Source organism: Amphibalanus amphitrite, unplaced genomic scaffold (genome assembly GCF_019059575.1).
Source record: "Amphibalanus amphitrite isolate SeventyFive unplaced genomic scaffold, NRLGWU_Aamphi_draft 000506F_arrow, whole genome shotgun sequence".
Taxonomy (NCBI): Eukaryota; Metazoa; Arthropoda; class Thecostraca; order Balanomorpha; family Balanidae; genus Amphibalanus; species Amphibalanus amphitrite.
Window position 1 is genome coordinate 294167 of NW_024882000.1, and position 19117 is coordinate 313283.

Genomic DNA, 19117 nt, shown 5'->3' on the forward strand with positions numbered 1-19117 from the left:
CTGTCTTTTGTCCAGGTCTCGGACCCGGTCCACGCTGTCCCAGTCGTCGTGCGCGGCCGAGCCATCCAGCACTCAGTCCCAGCGGCTGTCAGGGGAGATAACGGTGTCGGCCGTCTCCTTCTGCGGCGTGCTCGACACCGTGGCACAGAGGGCGGCCGGCGACCTCTTCCCGCGGGCCAGTGACGTCAGAGGGACGGATAGTGACGTCAGAGAGACGTATAGTGACGTCAAACCGCCGCCCAGTGACGTTAAACCGCCCGGTGGACAGAAGCCTGGAGGCAGTGGCCGTGGGTCGTCCGCCGCGGCCGGACGGGGTGGGAGGACCCGCCGGACAACCAGAGCCTCCACTAGAAGCTCCCGTTCGACCCGTTCCTCACGGCAGTCGGCAGTCTCGGCTTCGGAAGGGTCTCCGCCTCCGGACGGTCAAGAACCGGCCCGACCACCGACCATCGACCTCTCGCGGTTTGCCAGGGGTGCTCCAGACCCTTCGCCCGTGCCACCGCCAGTCTCTGATCCGGGAGGCTCAAACACTCCAGCATCTGCGGCGGCAGGTTCGTCTGACGCCTCGTCTCCCGCTCCTCCGCCGTCTGTCACCGATATTCCGTCGGCATCCACTGCCCAAGTGTCTGCTGTGGGTGTCTCCACGATTTCGTCAGCGACTGTGGCCGACTGCCCTGTGTGTCTGCAGCCGCAGCCCTCGGCGGCAGCTCGCACAGCGCACATTAAACTATGCGGAGAGCGGCGCGGCCTCAGTCCCGCTCAGCTGTTGGCCGCTGTTCGGCTCCAACAGAGACAGGCCGGGGAGAGGGCGGCGGCCGGTCTGCCGGCCACGCGCTCCGCGGCGCCGCCGGCCGCACGTCGCACCCGTACCGGACAACAGGTGGGTGTGGGTGGGGACTGATTAGTTCTGTCGGGGGACTGGCTCAGTCTGACGCGTTGCTGTAAATGATGGCTTATTTTGTTCAGTTAGGTCTTCGGCCTAGTGAGACCTTTTCAGAGCCGGGAGATGTTGCTAGGAAATATGGATATACATTGGTCTGGACAGCCACCCTGGTGCGCTGCCGGAAGCTGAGACAGTTTTGATGGACAGACTATCCAGTCTCGATAACGGTCAACCCGCCGCACGCGAACATAGCGCTGAGGTGACGTCGGTCCGGTGGCCGTCCAGTCCGTCCAGTCCGGAACAGAGTTCGAACCGTAAAGAAGTATATATGCGTCCTGATAATTAATAATCATAGCGATCGGAGGACTGTAACTGAGATGGAAAGATGATGTTTTAGGTGGGATTTTTAGCCGGTGCAGTCGATTCGGGGCAGGCTGTTGCCAGTCGTTGGTCTTTTCTTACGGAACATTTTATGCATTTATGTATTGAGCCCGATATATGGTGTGATTGCTTGTTGTGGTAAACTCTAGTCTCTGCTTCCGACCTTTCATCCGTTTTCTAGACTGTACCGCACTGCGGCTGCACCGTGTAACCGTCCTCGTCTCTCAGGGCCGGCGTCGCGGAGCGGTGGCGTCCTCTGCTGACGGTGACGCCGAACTACAGATGGCGCTGGCCGTGTCCGCCTCTCTCCGGGACGAACAGGAGCGCTCCCGGCGACTGGCCGAGGCTCAGCTGCTCGAACTTGGGCTGGAGGGAGAGCTGGAGGCGGTCCGGGACAGCGGCGGCGCCGTGCCGCCCGAGCCGACCGCCCCCGCCCCCGCCAACGGTTAGTAGGGGTCAGGGGTGGCGGCCGGTGGGAAATGAGCGCTGTTGCCGAATGCCACTTCCACCGAGCGGTTAATCGTCATAGTTTTCGTTTTTGTTGATTTCCAGAAGATGCATCATTTGTTAAATGCTCCTTAGCTGCTCGTATGTTGATACATTTTGTAGTACTTGCCAAGCTTTATACCGATAACGATATTTGCCAGCTCTCTTTAGTTCTGCAGCTTACTCATTTGTCCTTCCAGTAGCAGCTCATTGATCTTTTTTCGGTCTGCTATTCGGTGCTGGCCACTGAAAGTTGCTCTCGTGTTCCTCAGACGATCCTCCAGCCGGTCGTAGCCGACGAGGCGGGAGGAAGAAGGGCCCCGCCGCCGCCTCTGTCCTCGTCACCCAGACCAAGGAGGAGCGGGACCGGCGGCTGTGCGAGAAGGTAGCCGAACTACTGGCATGGGTTAGTAAGGTCGGGGGTCTCCGAAAGCATAATATAGTTATAGAAAATTGCCGTTACATTCGTAAGATAGAGGCCAGAGGGTTCACGGAACCGGGAGCATTTATAGAATTACCAACTTGATCTTGATCTTGATCTTGGAATGCACGTGCACCAACAAAGCATTTGTCTGAAGCTTCTGGTTGGACAAAAATCGTGCAGTTTAGTATATTCTGCTCGCATTGCAAATGCAGACCTACCTTTTCAGTCAAAATATTTGTGCATGCAATATGCATGTCTCATTAGGCGAGTATTATGTATAACGTACATGCTCTGTCACTTTATCCCTGTCTGACATCTGACTGAGCTTCTGTATGGCTCTGTTCAGGAGGAGGTGATTCCTGTTGAGCCCCGTCGTCTCCGCGCGCGGAAAGGGTCGCCGCAGCCGGCGGTCGCCTGGCAGAAGGCGGCACAGCTGCACAGCAGCGAGGTAGGCCAGGGTATCGTGGGAAAAGCAGCAGACGGAGGTCAGATCAGGTCACGTTTGGGAGGCCATTGGCCATTTTCTGTCGTTCGTGCCATGTATTCCGAGCTGCAGGATAGTCATTCCTATTTTTCAGATAATGGTTTTCTTAGCCCTACCGATTGTAACCGCGCGATTACGTCTTACCGAAGCTGGCGTGGCCAGTAGAGCATGATACACCATGTGTTTTCCTGATGGCTGACCCTATCTCCCATCATAGGGTGACTTTACCGTGATGAAACTGCTGGGTTTTGTGAAGCCCTGTACCGCCCCCGTCACTGCCTGTTCCTTTAGTATAGTCTGACCTTGTCTAATTCACAGGGCGACTACTATGTTCCGGAGCTGGCGGGGCTGGTGGAGACCTGTACTCTGTAGTTACCGCCCCCATCACATATATTGAAATATGTCCTTACCATGTCTAATTCACAGGGGGACTACTACGTTCCGGAGCTTGTGGGGCTGGTGGAGCCCTGTACCGCCCCGGTCACAAGTCTACTCAGGGATGTGGCAGACATACCGGGACGGGAAAGCCTCACACAAAAGGTGAGTTACCATGGAAAGAGTACTCGTGGCTCGTTTGTTGATCCTATGTTGCATCGTGTCATATTGAGTTTTCCGATTTCACTTGGAATGGAAGTGCGATTTCCATCACAACACGGCTGGACTTGCTGTCCCTGATCTAAAGTATCCAAGATGACCTTTATTGACGTTTCCTTTGTGCGGTCCTCCGACAGCCGCCTGCAGAGGAACCAGACGATGACGGCGGCGCGGAGGACATGGACACAACAGCAGCGGAGGACCCCGCGGGGGCCACGCAGGCGGCGCTGCTGCTGCTGGCTGGCGACGCTGAGGACTCAGAGTCATCCCAGCCGCCGGCTGATTCAGCCGAACCACCGCACAGCCCTGGTGACTCTGGTGACCTCGGAGTCACGGCCGAATCATCGGAAGTGACCCCAAAGGGGGAGACGGTACCTAAGGATGAAGAAGGTAGTGGGGTGGATAAGGATGCGGATAGTAATACTGTGGCTAAGATGGACGTTGTGATTGAGGACTCAGCGGAGACTGGAGAGGAGAAAGGCAAGGAGCAAGGTCAGGAAAGGAATGGAGTGACAGTGGAGGTAACTGAAACAACCGAACAGTCACAGGACGAGAAAACGGCTCTACTCATAAGCAGGGAAATCGAGACTGTGCGGGATGATGTCACCGACGTGTCGCTGAAGCCAGAGGAGCCATCGCTAGTCCCTCCACATGTTTCAGTTGGAGTTGGATGCGAACGAAAGACCGATCCCATGACTGATGGAGATGGTCACCAGAAATCACCAGCCCCGACTGCCACCTCAGTTGGTGTCGATAACACGCACCATCCCTCGCCAGTTATTAGACGAAGGGCTCGTCTCAGCGGTCAGGCTGATGTCAGGTCGAGAGGATCTGGTAGTACTAGTCTCACGACAGAGCGGACCGGCAAGCAGTCTGGCTCCGGCACTAACACTAATGAAACATCCGCAGCCGCGGCCACCTCCTCGACTGCTGACACCATCACATCTTCTGAATCTGTCACAACCTTCGCCTCCACTGGTACCACTACTACTCCACGCTGTGGCGGTACTGCGAAGAAAGCTGCCCTCTCACCATGCTCCTCCCCGCGGCCGATTCCGTCCACCCCCGACTCCGGCTCGCCCGCCCCCTCATCAGACGGTGGGTGTTTCCTGGCGCCTGCCGGTGACCTGGGTGCCGCGCTGCTGGAGCTCCTACTGACAGGTCGAGGCCCCCCGGCGGAGACGCTCCTCTGTAATGACGGCTCGGTACCGGTTCACGCGGCAGTGATGGCCGTCCGCTGCCCGCCCCTGTACCGGGAGCTGAGTGAAGCCGGTGGACGGCTGTCGCTGCCGGAGGTCAGCCACCGCGCCGCCGCGGCTCTGGTCCGGCTGCTGTACCTAGGAGAGATTGTGTTCACCAGTGGTAGCACGCCGCTGCCGCAGCTGCTCCTCCTGGCTGAGAGATTTGAGCTGCTGGAGCTGGCGTATTATCTCAGACGGGAGCACGGAGTGACGATGCCGGAGCCTGTGAAGGAGGCGGAGCTGGTGAAGGTGACTGAGAGCCCATTTGGGCCGTCGTCTCCCGCGCCGGCCGAGACTTCCATCGACAGGCCCCCGCTCAGCCCCGAGCTGTTTGACCTGACCGCGTCGGACGGTGGAGAGGACATGGAGGAAGGTTCACCGGTCCATGCCACCGCCTCAGAGTCAGACAGAGAACAGTCACCTCACCGGGACTCAGACAGTGACGTGGTGTGCTCACCAAACCAGTCTCCCCGCCGGGTCGGGGCTAACACAGGACTCCAGTCCCCCTACAAACGCACACCTGGTACTGCAAGGTCAGGAGGAACTCCGAGGAGACGAGAGAGAACGCTATCGGATAGAGACAAGACTCCAGTGCGTGATTTGGGCACTCCATCGTCTGCCCGCAGGCTGTCTAGTAGAGACTCAAATCCCGCTACCCCCAGCACTCCCCGACGAGGACAGAAGCGTCTCGGCAGTCCCTCTCGCCGACCCGTCTCTCCGGATGACATCTGTGAAGTGTTCTCGTCTCTGTCCAAACGGCGGAGGACCTCATCACCAGCTACACCGTCACCAGTGAAGGCCCGGCTCGCCTCTCCGAGCACCAGGCGACACCAGGGCGAATCTCGGTTCTCCCGCATCCCAGTAGGGCGTCTTTCGTCGTCCAACACCCTACAGAAGGTGGGTTCAGGGTCTCAGGAGCCACCACCGCGCCCCGTGTCAGCCGATTCGGATATAGAGATCTTAGACGAGGCACCGATGGTGTTCACGCAGAAAGTGAAGTCACCTCGTCGCTCCAGCGGACTGGAAGGAGACGGCTCACCAGTGAAAGAGGCAGCATTGGAAAGCGGCGATCAGAGTGATCAGGGCGGAGATTCTCCATCCAAGGCGCAAACAGAAGCTAGTCAGGCACAGTCCCCCGTCGGTGGCGTCTCTCCCCTATCCTCGCCGTCTCGTTCCCAGCCGCGGAGACAAACCGAGTTGAGAGACGACTCGTTCGGTTCCTCACCGCTCATCTCCAGACGTCAGGAACCCGCTGCCGACTCGCAGAGTCCACCCTCACCGCCGCCGACCGTTGAGCGACGCGAATCGGGAGTGAGCGGAGCTGGCTCGCCCGTCACTCCCCGGCGTCTGCCGACGGAGTCTGACCGTCCTGATACTGGTGGCGCTGCGTCATCGGTGGCCATGCCTCCCTGCTCACCGGAGATACCCGTTCCGTCCTCCGGACTCTCCCCTGACCGGACCTCAATCGGCCCTCCATCGCCTGAGGTCCGTCAGAAGTCAGAAGTCTCCCCTCCTCGACCACCTAGTCACCGAGAGGGTAGTCCCGGACCCGCCCCATCTCCCCCGTCCGACCCACCGCCTGCGGACGTCTGGGATGGTTTCGAAGACTGCGGCTACATAGAACTCATCGAACCGCCGCCGCCACCTCTGGGTACTCCTCTCCGTCCTACCGCTACCGCTACAGCTCCAGCCACCGATACGGAGCCGCCGGCAGGACCTCGCTCCTCCCTGGACAACTCTGAGCTCTGGGGAGACTCCAGCCTCCTGGCCGGTTACGTCACCCCGACTGAGGCAGAGACCACGACTACCTCGCGACGGGCGGACTCAGGGATTCATCCGTTTCACCAGGAGAACGCTGGTGATTCCAGGGTGCAATCGACGGGATCGGACACCCCAGTGAGCAGACTTGGAGGAGCCGAGGTTCCGGTAGGGAGGCCAGGGGACTCTGAGACATCAGAACGGAGGTCGGGCCAGGCAGGAGCTCGGTCTGGCGGGACGGATGATGCTGGGACTCCTGAGACAACCATGGCGCCGCCGCGGCCACCGCAGCGGACTCCGGTCAACCCGTACCGGGTGGTGCTGCGGGACTCGAACACGCCGCGGCCCAACTACGTGCTCATGCTGACTCCGGAGCTGAAGGTGGGTGCAGTGGACTGGTGGGTGTGGACAGGCTGGACTGCTGGGTGGTGGGGAGGATTGTGATGACGTAGATTTGTCATGTTGACGGGATGAGGAGAGTAACACTAGCAAGGAAGTTCGAATAATGGTTGAGCTAGATTATTTGTTGTCTTCAGAACGATGCATGTTTAATACGTGAGTTGCTTTACATGAATTATGAATTATATTCCAGTTCTGACTTTGCATATCTAAAACGCGTTTATTAAATAACGAATAGCGTGCCTTGCATTGCGTTACCCTATCAATGAGCAGCTGAATTCATCGTGGACCTACAAGTGCTTCTATCTGACGGCATCTTTTGTCTGTTCAACAGCGCGAGCTGGCTCGAATCGGCGTCAAGCCCATCTCCCGTCGTAAGGCGGTGGCCCTGCTCTCCCACATATACGAGGAGACCCACCCTCCGGCGACTGGCGCCAGTGGTGGGGGTCAGGCAGCCGCCTCACAGCCTGTAACCTCTACCGCTGGCTCCAGAGGAACTTCTGCTGCTGCCAGCTCCAGCGCTGCCTCCACCAGCTCCAAAACCGCTAGAGTCAAGGCCGCCGCCGCCCCCAGCGTTAGCTTTACCTCCCGACCCCGCGCGGCCTCGCCCAGCGATGGTCCAGAGTCGGGCGGTGACGGGGAGTTCGCCCGTCCCCGGGAGCCGTCTCCGACTCGGGACGGGGGTCGCTCCGACTCTGACTCTGACTGCGAGTCGTCCGGCTCAGAGGGCGCCGCCGCTCGCCTGGAGGAGACTCTGAGTCGCCTAGGAGAACGGCTGGAGCGGGAGGATGAGGAGGAGGAGATCACGCCGTCACAGGCAGGTGAGTTCCTCAGGCGGTCATTGTTATCTCCGCCATTTCGGGAATTAGAGAGACGTCAACGGGAGGGAGGGACGTTGTGATATAACATGTGTATTGGGAACGAGCTCAGCTCAGCTGTATTGAAGAGTATGTGGTCTGTGTTCAGTATCCATCCGTCCGTTCGTTCTTTGGAGCTCACGTCCGTGCATCCTCCAATCCTCCATTCTGTCCGCTCGGGTGGTCACTGGCCGAATCGCCGGAGAGCAATCTGATGAATGGCGCACCAACCTCGCGCCGGTACTGATTACCAACATGATTTTCCCACCCACCGAGCCGTTTGAGGCTCGGTATCGTTCACACGCTAATGCTGGAGATACGGAGTTTGGGCATGGTTCGTTGGATGGCCGCTGAAGCTCGAATGTGTGATTCCAAGTCATTGTGATGGTCGGCTATATGCGGATTGCTGCCAACGTGCTGTTCTTTTGCTTACGAAGCTCTGTCAACTCAATTGCAAAGGCTAGCTCAGTTTTATTGTACCTAATGCTACATTTTGAGATTATCTAATACGTTAAAATGGAAGCATGTTTCGATAAAATAATTAACATTTTATTGCAAGCTGAATGTTGCCAATTCTGCTGCCAATTCAGGACCATGCGGTGTCGGTGGCTGCTATGCACAAATTCCGTTACTTTTGTAAACTTTTATCACCCGGTAGCTGAGTTTTCCTCTCACAACTGGTAGACCCGCGGCGAAAGCGGTGCCATGTCTGCCTCTTTAATGGTGTAATTGTTTATACGGGTCCCAGTTTCACAGCTTCTATGCCATTCGGCTGAATGAAAGGATGCCATGTCGAAACGAGCCAGTGTGGTGTATGCATAATAAGGCAGGGTTTCGCCAGCGCCGGACACTGGGTCGTCGGCAGTCGGTCATCCGAATGTTGGTCATGTAGATGTTGGGGGACCTCGATACGAGCACTGACGTCCTCCTATCCTAAAAGAAATGTCTGGTTCACTGCAGGGCCCAATCTCACCAAGTGCGGTAAACTCAATTTGGGGTAAAATACCAAACTACCCCACTCCGTAACTACAAAAATACTGTCCCAAAATTAAGTTTACATAACTTGGTGAGATTGGGCCAAGTGCCCAACCTCACCAAGCTAGTTTAACTAATTTTGGGGTAGTATTTTTGTAGTTATGGAGTGGGGTAGTTTGGTATTTTACCCCAAATTCAGTTTACCGCACTTGGTGAGATTGGGCCCTGGACTGTGCATAGGAGCAGCAGGTTCTTTTTACAAATTGAAGTAAGAAAAGGTTATCATGCGATACGTGTCCTAGATCAGGTAGCGTAACTGTGTGTTTGGTACAATACTACTGTGTGTTTTGTAGTATTCGTTTTCGTAGCGGCCCGCCGCTCGGCTGGTATGTGCAATATGCATACCTGTTTGACTTGTTCGATAAGATCTCCGCGGCCTGTGCCTGCTCGCCAGAGATGCAGTGACCCGTGTCCAGTGACCGATGGACGGTGGCCGGTGGGTGGGAATGGGATAGACTTAAAGTCAGGCTGTTACCCTGTAGGCTGGTATTATGGTTGCTGGCTGTTGAACTGTTAGTCCCTGGTTTGATAGACGTTGACTGGTGAATGGCTGACCTGACGGTTCTGTGGAGACATGTGGCGGGGACGATGGGCGGTGCACCGGCGCTCGCTGGGCGGTGGGCAGTGGGCGGCGGTGACCAACTCGAGGTCAACTCATGTCACGACTCACGAGCTGGTGACTCACCGTTCGTCACTCGCTCAGCTCGTGACTCGTCCCGTGCAGAGTCAGATTACGGCATTGTCGACCCGCGCTTTGCTCATATAACGCTATCGGCATGCCGGGCCATGCGGAGTTAGACTGCCTTTCAGTGAAAAGTCCAGTCACTGTATGGGGTGGAATTCAAGCTCCAACAAAGTCGCTAAGTTTGCATAGACTTGTTGCGACCATTTTCCTTTCCCTCTTGCCGCCCACTAAGCAAATAAAAAAAGCTTCGGACTTGAGACTGAAAGGGCATTGAATAGTTTCTCTGGTTTGAGACCAAAGTCGAAAGTTCTTGGTCGAGAGTTCTATAGCATTTTCACTTTGTAGTACGTTGCTGCAGCTACGCTGTATGCAACTCTCGTCAACCCGCAGTGAGTCACCGTTTCGAAACTGAGTGACAGCTATTGCATAATTCACAACAGCGCCGGAAACTGCAATCAGCGCAGAGCTACACAAGACTGAACGCTGAAAACGTGTACCGCGGTGTTGCCGTTTTCCTTCATCTGCCTTATCGATGCCTCTTTTGCGATTCATCATTGCAAATCAGTCTTGGGGTCGGTCATAGCTGGTTTGGTATGAAGCACGCAGTCTATATCGCGGAGGCATGCTTGGCTTCGTATGACATATTGACAGGGGACAGCATGCCTACATACCTACATCGTCCTTGATACTCAGGCGCAGTGTTGTTTTGTGTCACGCTCTATAGTGTGATAAAAGCCGTCTAATTTCGCACTAGCCCGCCCCCAACCACATCGAGTGTATGCGAGTTCTCGACATGAGTGGCTTACGCCGCTGAGTCAACACGCGTGTTTGGTTGTCGACTGTTTCCCAGTCACACTTGACGTACTCTGAGTGATGTGGTCCCTGTTTGATCTGAAGGCGGCCGAAGCTCCGGAAGCGGTCGTGTTGTTTGAGTCATCGCCTTGTGACGGGTCGGTCGGACGCGCTCGCCGTCAAAACAGACAGCTGGTCGCTGGCTCAGTCTGTTCTGATACCGCCTCCCTGCTCCACTAGCTGACCTGACCGGCACGGCGGCTCGGACGGACCGGACGGGGCAGGGGGCAGGGGGGCGGAAGCCAGCTGCGTCCGCGAGGTCCGCCGCGGACCGCCGCGGGGTTCTGACGGAATGCACGAACGACAGGTGGACACCGACCCCCCGCCGGTCAGTGTGGGCAGGTGGTCAGGGTGCTGACGTGGTGTGTAATGACCGGTCATGGGCCGGCTGGTCGGCGGCCGGTCAGGAGCTCACTGGCATGCATTTGTCTGCTCGGAGAGACCGCTCTGCACACCCCGCGGTCCTTGCACGCACGCTATGTCCGCTGTCAGTGTGAGGGGTGGCGGCAGTTCCCACAGCCAAGTCGTGGAACCCGCTGTATCGACTGAAGCATAGCGGGCTCAATATGCTATCCAGTTATTGATGTTTGCCTCCAGTCATCACGACCATAATGTATTCACCATATCCCTCTCAGGCCGTCAAGTCCCTCCGTCGTTTCTCTCGCCCCCATTGACTCTTGCTTTCCCTTGCCTCACTTAACCCATCATCTATCTCCCCGCCTGACCCATCCCGTTTTTCATTCTCTCTCCGGTGTCTCCTACTCACCGATGTCTCCCAGCCCCGTTCAATTCCACTCCCGACCCCAATCCCGACCCTGACCGCGACCTCCACAATACACGACAGAGCCCACCGCTGCCCGCCGTGGCTATATACGGTTATACGGGGCCCGTCCGGTCGGCCGGTCGTGCACGGCCTTTGCACTGTGCGGCGCTGTGCAGCCCGGCTCGACACGGCGAGCTGCCGCACGCGGTGGACGCACGCGGCGTGGTCACTCTGTGCTGACCAAGGACAGGCTGTGGCGCACACCGCCGTGGAGTGGGCGACTCACAGCGCGACCAGGGAAGGCAGTGACTGATGGATTGTGGACGGGCAGCTACTGACAGATTGGGGAAAATGGACTGCTCTTTCCTGAATGAAGACTGTTGTGATATTGATCAAGCGTTTGCATGTCCTTGTGGTCCAGAGGCGTAGCAGTATTAGCCACCTAAAAAGATAATTGATGGCTAGGCTGATAAGCTACCGATTGAAGTGTGGCGTGGACTACTAGCTGTTATCGAGTGATATGAGGCATCCAGTGTTATCTTATTCAAATCGTCCGCTGTAAGCAGACGGCTCTCGACCTCTAGTCTCGGTGCACAAGCACCCGGTGTAAAATCGCCAGCGGACTAAGAAGTTCCGACATACAATCGCCACCGATTCCGGAAATGGCTGGTGCACTTCCCGTCTCCCGTTGTTCGTACCCACGGGTGACAGACGGACTCTTAGTTCGATGCGACTTGTCACGTCGAGCATTGCAAGGTTCCGTCGCATCGTAGCACAGTACCTATCCTTTATAGCATGGCAAGGTATCGGTAGTCGGTACCACTCGTCACGGATCGCCCCCACTCTGTTGCGCTCAATGTCTGCGCCATGTCTGCACCCAATCTGACTCTCCGGGTGTGTTTGTCTGACTGCCTGTCTGTCTGACTGCCTGTCTGTCTGTGTCTGTCTGTCTGTCTGTCTGTCTGTCTTTTTGTCAGTCCGTCCGTCCGTCTGTCGGTCTGTCTGACTCTCCTCTGTCTGTCTGTCTGTCTGTCTGTCTAGTGTCTGCCTGTATGCATGTATGTCGGACTCTCCCGTGTCTGTGTACATGTCTGTATATACTCTATATACCCTGTATATGTCTGTCTGTCCGATTCGCCATGTCTGTCTCTGTCTGCAGCGTCCGCGGCGGCGCTGCCGGAGCGGCTGCGCTCCTACATCCTGTCTCGACCGGAGCTGTACCACCAGGTCCTCACCTACGAACCCGTCTGGCTAGAGAGTCTGCACAGAGACCTGCGACAGAACGGCATCAAACTCAGCATGGCGCAGCTCATGGATTTCCTCGACGAACAGGTGACCGATGACCGTCACTTCTGGAGACCTTTGTAGTGTTTTGTGCTTCGTAGACAGGGGATGTTCCCTCAAAAGAGCAAGTTTATGGTAGCCCTTCTAAGGAAAGATCTCGAAAACACATATTGAAAGTATTTTCTTCTCGTAGTAGTTACCATTGTAATGCTCTGTTTCCTTCCATATCTCTCCTTTTTTTACGTCACGAACGTTCGATACGCATTCCGGTTTTAGCACAGCTTTTATTAGCGTTGCCGTGGCGGTGCTTCGTTTATACTGTCATCGATTATCTTATCGGAGATTTGCACAGGTGCTAGATTAGCGTCGTTTCAAACAATTTAGGCCGATGTTTGCCGGATTTTACGTTTGTCCACTTTTAAATTTGATTTGTTTTGCGTCGGCATCATCCTCAGGCATTTTCGACATTTTTGGCGATGGTTTCGCATAGTTTATACTCGTATATGTCAGTTTCCTTAAACATGCGGTAGTTATAATGTACGTATTCGTCCACTAATTATCTGACAAGTTGGGTGGTCCATGCCCGGCATACCTTTGTCCAGTGGCGGTGACCCTGCAATCGGTATCGGCCTTTACTTACCACCGCGCTGACGGCATCTGTCTGTTTCAGTGCATCACCTTCCGAACGGAGAATAGCGGACGACGGCGGAAATCGCCCAAAAAGAAAAAATCCCCAAAGAAAGGATCGCCGAAAAAGCGAGGACCGTCGCAAAAGAAGAGGTCGCCCAAGAAGAAGGCGAGCTGACAGCAGCCATCATAGACTCGCTTAATTGAATAGTCAATGGATATTTATTGTTGCTAGGGAATGTTAACTTGTGGTTGTGACATTACTCATCAGTCATCGGATCTTCATTTAATGATTTCAACGTCTGTGATGCTTCCCCATACCTTCGAAAGGGACTACGTCTCACTTCGTTGTGCCTGCCTGCTTGTAGTCACCATGTGATGTTGAATGGACCCTGTTACCTGCCATGTGACTGTAGACGTAGTGCTTTTATTGGGTCGTGTATGCGTCCAGCAGTGATGTGATGGTTAATACAGTTGTGCGTCAGTGTCCGCACTTTGACCTGACGGGCTGAGTCAGGATGGTGGGAGTCCGCTCCGATACGGCGCTCGTCCGTCGGCGCCGGGGTCGGGCTGACTCCGCGGGCCAGTCGGCGTGTTGGTGGGTCGGGTGTCGGCTTTAAACGCCAGGCTAGAGCGTGCTGGTTAGATTTCAGGAGTTACAGCCAGAGGTAGACGGTGAGTCTGAAGCTACGTGAAGAGTACCGAGCACATCAAAGAGAGAACCTGAACTTGCCGGTCAAGGAAGTGAGTGGCCCATGGTGGAGAAGCTGTATTTTTGCTCAGGGAATTCTGCTCATAATGCATGGTGCCCTGAATGGTTTCGTGTGCTCTTTCTGATTGGAATACAAGCGTTTCTGTCATCCGAAATGATGAAACTAATTGTAAAATGAAACGAATGCCTATTTTCGCCAGTGCTTGCCATGTGGACGGGTATTTTATCGCCCTGGACAGTGGTATCTGGCGCGCTATTTCAATTTGGTGGTCTCGTGCTTTTTACACTTGTTGCTCCGCCCCCGAATCACAACAAACCGCTCTCAGTCTATTTGCAGGGTTGCCAGACTTGGCGATATGTCGCCAATTTGGCGAATTTTGGAAGTCATTGGCGATAGAAGCACGGCGTTTGGCGATAGGCGATAAAACGTCAAATATTGGCGAATTTCCAGAGTTCGCCTCCAAATCGCCGAATATTATTTTAAAAAATAAACAAAACAAAGCAAAAAACATCGTTACGAAATGTTTCGTAATCTGATTAAAGGGACCCTCCCACCTTCAAAAAAGTTAATGAATTGGCATGAAAGTGATGTCGCTCGGTTCAGAAAGAGCAAAAATGAATATCTACCAAATTTCATCGAAAAATATTCACCGGTTTTCAAGATATTAGACTTTTACTTTTGTTTACTTTTTGGGATCTCCGCTGTTCCTAGCGACTTTATTTGAAAGTGCGGCATTTGTTGCGCGCAAAGCAGCATATACCACCGCGTGCTGCCAAACGTTTTAGTAAAAGATTTAAAAATCGTTAGATCTCCGCTGACGTCACAAATTCTAAGGGGGCATACCAATGCATTAGCCCCTTAGAATCCGAAAACTGCAAGTTTGAAATTCCATATCTCCGAATTAAAGCATTTTTCGATGTTGTGAATGCCCAAACCGGTATTTTCAGGCCATGGCCACCAATTTGGCTATCTCAACTCAAAACTAATGTTAAGGTGGGAGGGTCCCTTTAATTTAACCTTCCAACGTTTCATATTAGGCACTCAAATATATAATGTTCCTAACATTTAACCTAACATCCGAACATTTAATATAAATATAAAATGTTCCTGATGAAAATATCTTCTGAACCACATCTCGCACGACCTTTGCTCAGGGGTGGAGATATGTCAAAATGTCAGGGGGGTCCAGGCCGGGCAGATGGAGGCGGGCTGGATGCAGTACCATTGACTTACATAGCAGTAATTCGTTTTCAGGGGGCAGGGGGCAGGGGTCCTGCCCCCCGACCCCCCCCCCCCCGAGATCTCCACCTCTGCCTTTGCTATTTTATTTGGCGCTGGTTAAGGTACGCTGTTATGTAGATGAACATGAGAAACGAGATAGGTAAATCGTGAACTAGGAAACGAATCGTGAACACGGTTACACGAACGCCAACTTGCGCTGCTACGTATGCTTATACAGTGCATCCTATTTGGCGAATTTTGGCGAAATTCGAGGGGCGAATTTGGCGATAAGGACCATTTTGGATCTGGCAACCCTGTCTATTTGGCTCTCAGTCTCGCGCGACTGGTGGTTGTGGGTGGGTGTCGCATTCGACCCGGGGTTTTTGCTTAGTTTCAGCATTTTGTACCCTTGAAGTACTTTTTATCACAGGTAAGAATCAGGGTTTCATTTTGAGAGGAATTTACCATACCTTTAAGTTCAAAGAGTGCAAAGAATTAAAATTTCAGTTCTGAAGTTTTGCTGTTCTGAGCACGCCGTACTGAACCGTTTCCACAATGTTTCCTTGCAAAAGCTCAATTTTGATTAATTTGCAATGTGATGCAAAAATATTTTCAATAGTATCGTAATGGTGAAGGGTTAAAATGTTCTTGTTTCAATAAATCAATCATACTAAATCAGTGTTTCAAAAGATAGGTACAAATGCTGTTTCAACGTAATTTCAAAGTCCCTATTTCAACTGGTCAAATCCAGAATCTTTATTTTTGAAGGTTTAATGCCATGCTTTTATATAAACTGTAAATTTAAGAGATAGGCTCCTTCAGTACGACTGAATGCCGAACAGTTGGGTTCTCTGAAAAGTACCTACCTAGGCCTTGTTAGTTGTTCATTGTTGTTTCAAGAGTCGGAAAATGAATGAGTACCTACACAAGTTGCAAAATGCTCAATTTTGATGTGGTCTTCAGATTTCATGTAGAACATTTCTTTTTTGTGCAAATTTCTAAGTTAAATTATAGGGTTTCCAGAGGTAAATGATGAAAGGATGTTGGCCTTTGTTTAGTTGCCTATCTGGAAGACAATTAATATTTGATCAGAAGGGAAGACTGGCTAACCCTCTTTTGAACTGTGACTAAAAAAAGATATGAGTTACTATTAGTGAAAAACTAGTATTTAATTTCATAACTTGTTGATTAATAAATGATAGGCACATCATCTGCTTTGGCCAACTGAAAAGGGATCTGGCTTATCACCTACCTAGGTACCTTTCCAAAGATGCTTTTTACAAAGCTGTTATAAATGACATTTTATATCCATCTAAGTTGCATTGAATGGAACTTCTGTCAATTCATTCTCTTAAAAACTGATGCTTGGAGTAATTATGATTTAAACAATATGTCCAGTAAGCATGGGGTCTCAAACTTATTTGGCCAATCTGGACCCAGTATCTTTACATTCATCTTACTGAGATGTCCCCTCACCCCCAGGCCTGCTGAGCTCCTGAGGAGGCTGCTGGACATGCCCTAGCCGCCACCGCTGACAGCACCATGAGTGTGCAGGAGATGATGAAGCGTTTTGAGGAGACGCGCGTGTCGGACAGCGCGGCTCCGGCCGGCCCCCGGCCCCGCGGCCAGGTGGCCCGCCGCACGGCCAGCTTCCGCACCACGGCGCCGCTCCAGCCGCGCCTCCGACACCGCAACAGCGAGGGACGCATCGGGCTGACGCGCTCGCGGCCGGTCAGCGCACACGTCAGCCCGCTGCTGCGCGAGCGACCGGCCGTGCTCAAACGGAACGCAGCGCTCAAGGCGCGTGTCAGCGACCGCGTGCGCGACATGGAGCGGCGGCCGTCGGCGGAGCGGGCCGCAGAGAGCAAAGACTCGCCGTCGCCGCCGCTGCCAGTGAAGGCCAGCCAGACGAATGGTGAGGTGACTGGTAGTAGACCGGCGCATCGGCCGCTAACCCGTGTGACGGCCGCTGATCCCGCACCGCGACCGGTGACAGCTCCCCCTGTGAACCATGTGTCCGTGGTGAACCACGCCCCCGCCGTGAGTGCCCCCGTGAAATCGGCACAGGACCCTGACAATAACAACGGGCCGGTAAAGCCGGGCAGGCTGAACCGGCGCACGGTGATACCGACGGCGGCGACACAGGGTCTCACCGACGACTTTTCGTCGCTTCCCCTGCCGACCGGGCCGCCGCCGCGGAAGCCACCACGCACCTTCGCTCACGACGTGTACGTGCAGGCGCGTCAGAGCTCCGCGGCCGGGGCAGAGACCGCGGCTGTAGGAGCGGGAGCGGGGGTCGTGCCGGCCGCAGCTGCCGCGGCCACCACGGTGACCATCCGCCGCAGCAGCTCGGGGCCGCGGCCGGCCATCGCGCGGAAGCCGAGTGACCTGGGCCGGCGCCGGTCCGGTCGCCTAGAGACGTTCCAGCCGCTGCCGGCGCCGGCAGACCCTCCGGCGTCCTCAGGGGACTCTCCGTCCCCAGCCGAGCACGTGTACGCTGAGCCGACAGTGCCGCGACGCGAGCTGCCGCCGCCGCCCCCGTCCCCGCCGCCGCCACCGCCTCCCGGCAGGAACCGGCGGCCGGCGCGCCAGGGGCCCGTGGAGCCATACGCAGTGTCCTCGCCCCTGCGGAGGACGGCCAGTGATGAGACCCTGTATGGAACGCTGAGTCGGGAGCATGTGTACGAGCGACTGCCGAACGCCAAGACGCGGCCCGTCTCCGCCTCCAGCTCGGCGGTAAGGGAGCGTCGTGATGTGATGAGCGGGGAGGCGAAAGGGGGGGGGGGGAGAAACTGGCGGATGTGGACGAGCTACATGAATTCATTAGCCACTCTTTTCGAAGTTTGTCTTCTGTGGGTACTGTTTGATGCTCAGTGTTCTTGTTAGCGGAACATAATTACGGAGCGAGCGAAGCGAGCGGAGTCTTTTCTTAGATTAACGGAAATTTCTGAGTATGAGCGGCCGGCCGGCCGGCCGGCCGGCCGGCCGTGCGGACGCTTTTGCGAGGCTTATATCTCAGCAACCACTTGACCGATTTACATGCGGTAATTTTTGTAGGGTAGCTTCATTCCTTCTACCAAGTATTGGACTATTCCCGATGCATGTGGGTGACCCCTTATGCACGTGCCACGTGCAAAACGAAGAGGTGTCAGTTTTGTAATTGTTGCAATATCTCGTTAACTACTTGGCCGATTGCGCTGAAAGTTGGCATGTAGGTAGGCACCCACTAGGCACTGCATATCCATGTGCCAGAGTTAGGGTGCTGCTGCACGTGCGCACGTGCAGGGGTCGTTTCCAGATCTCGAGAACGGCTGGACCGATTGCGCTCAAATTTGGTACACAGTTAGGGACCGGTTAGAAGGGTGCCGTGCACAAGTCAGTTAGGACCCATTTTGCACGTGCGCACGTGCAGGGTGTCGCTCCCAGATCTCGAGAACGGCTGGGCCGATTGTGCTCAAATTTGGCACATCGCTAGAGACCGGTTAGTAGGGTGCCGTGCACAAGTCAGCTGGAGGTACCCCCTCGAAATTTCGCACGTGCAAGGCTCGCCCTCTCGCTCGCTCCGTTAGTCGCCCCAAAAGGCGTTCTACTGGTCTTAGGACTCATTTGTTACGGAGCGAGCGAAGCGAGCGGAGTCTTTCCTTAGATTAACGGAAATTTCTGAGTATGAGCGGCCGGCCGGCCGGCCGTGCGGACGCTTTTGCGAGGCTTATATCTCAGCAACCACTTGACCGATTTACATGCGGTAATTTTTGTAGGGTAGCTTCATTCCTTCTACCAAGTATTGGACTATTCCCGACGCATGTGGGTGACCCCTTATGCACGTGCCACGTGCAAAACGAAGAGGTGTCAGTTTTGTACTTGTTGCAATATCTCGGTAACTACTTGGCCGATTGCGCTCAAAGTTGGGATGTAGGTAGGCACCCACTAGGCACTGCATATCCATGTGCCAGAGTTGGGGTGCTGCTGCACGTGCGCACGTGCAGGGATCGTTTCCAGATCTCGAGAACGGCTCGACCGATTGCGCTCAAATTTGGTACACAGTTAGGGATCGGTTAGTAGGGTGCCGTGCACAAGTCAGTTGGGACCCATTTTGCACGTGCGCACGTGCAGGGTGCCGCTTCCAGATCTCGAGAACGGCTGGCCCGATTGTGCCCAAATTTGGCACATCGCTAGAGACCGGTTAGTAGGGTGCCGTGCACAAGTCAGTTGGAGGTACCCCCTCGCAATTTCGCACGTGCAAGGCCCACCCTCTCGCTCGCTCCGTTAGTCGCCCCAAAAGGCGTTATACTGGTTGATAGCTTCGACGTAGTGCAAAGCAATGGCTAGGGTTGAGAAGGCCGAGTTTTCACATTGTTGGTGTGTTCTTTAGATGTTCTTTGGATAGTGGCATCTAGCCCGAGTGGTGCTCATTTCGTAAAATCTTGCGC

General features: G+C 54.6%; 2 protein-coding genes across 4 annotated transcripts in view; both read left to right on the top strand.

The window, feature by feature from the left end:
* Positions 1 to 21: 21 nt before the first annotated feature.
* Positions 22 to 13238, top strand: LOC122392911 (proline-rich protein 36-like). The gene is made up of 9 exons (XM_043388274.1): positions 22 to 880; positions 1493 to 1709; positions 2023 to 2135; positions 2521 to 2622; positions 3085 to 3198; positions 3390 to 6632; positions 6985 to 7471; positions 12002 to 12174; positions 12797 to 13238. The coding sequence occupies exons 2-9, from the start codon at positions 1547 to 1549 to the stop codon at positions 12929 to 12931; spliced, it is 4530 nt and encodes a 1509-aa protein (XP_043244209.1). The 5' UTR covers positions 22 to 880; positions 1493 to 1546; the 3' UTR covers positions 12932 to 13238.
* A 1773-nt stretch (positions 13239 to 15011) lies between these two features.
* The window catches only part of LOC122392913 (DENN domain-containing protein 2B-like), a 39425-nt gene continuing 35319 nt past the window's right edge, over positions 15012 to 19117 (top strand). The window contains exons 1-2 of one of the 3 annotated variants that reach the window (XM_043388275.1): positions 15012 to 15117; positions 16170 to 17423. The gene's annotated coding sequence lies outside the window, so the exon portion shown is untranslated. Of the gene's footprint in view, positions 15118 to 16165; positions 17424 to 19117 lie in introns of all 3 variants that reach the window. The other 2 variants (XR_006258603.1, XR_006258602.1) reach the window with 2 other exon arrangements.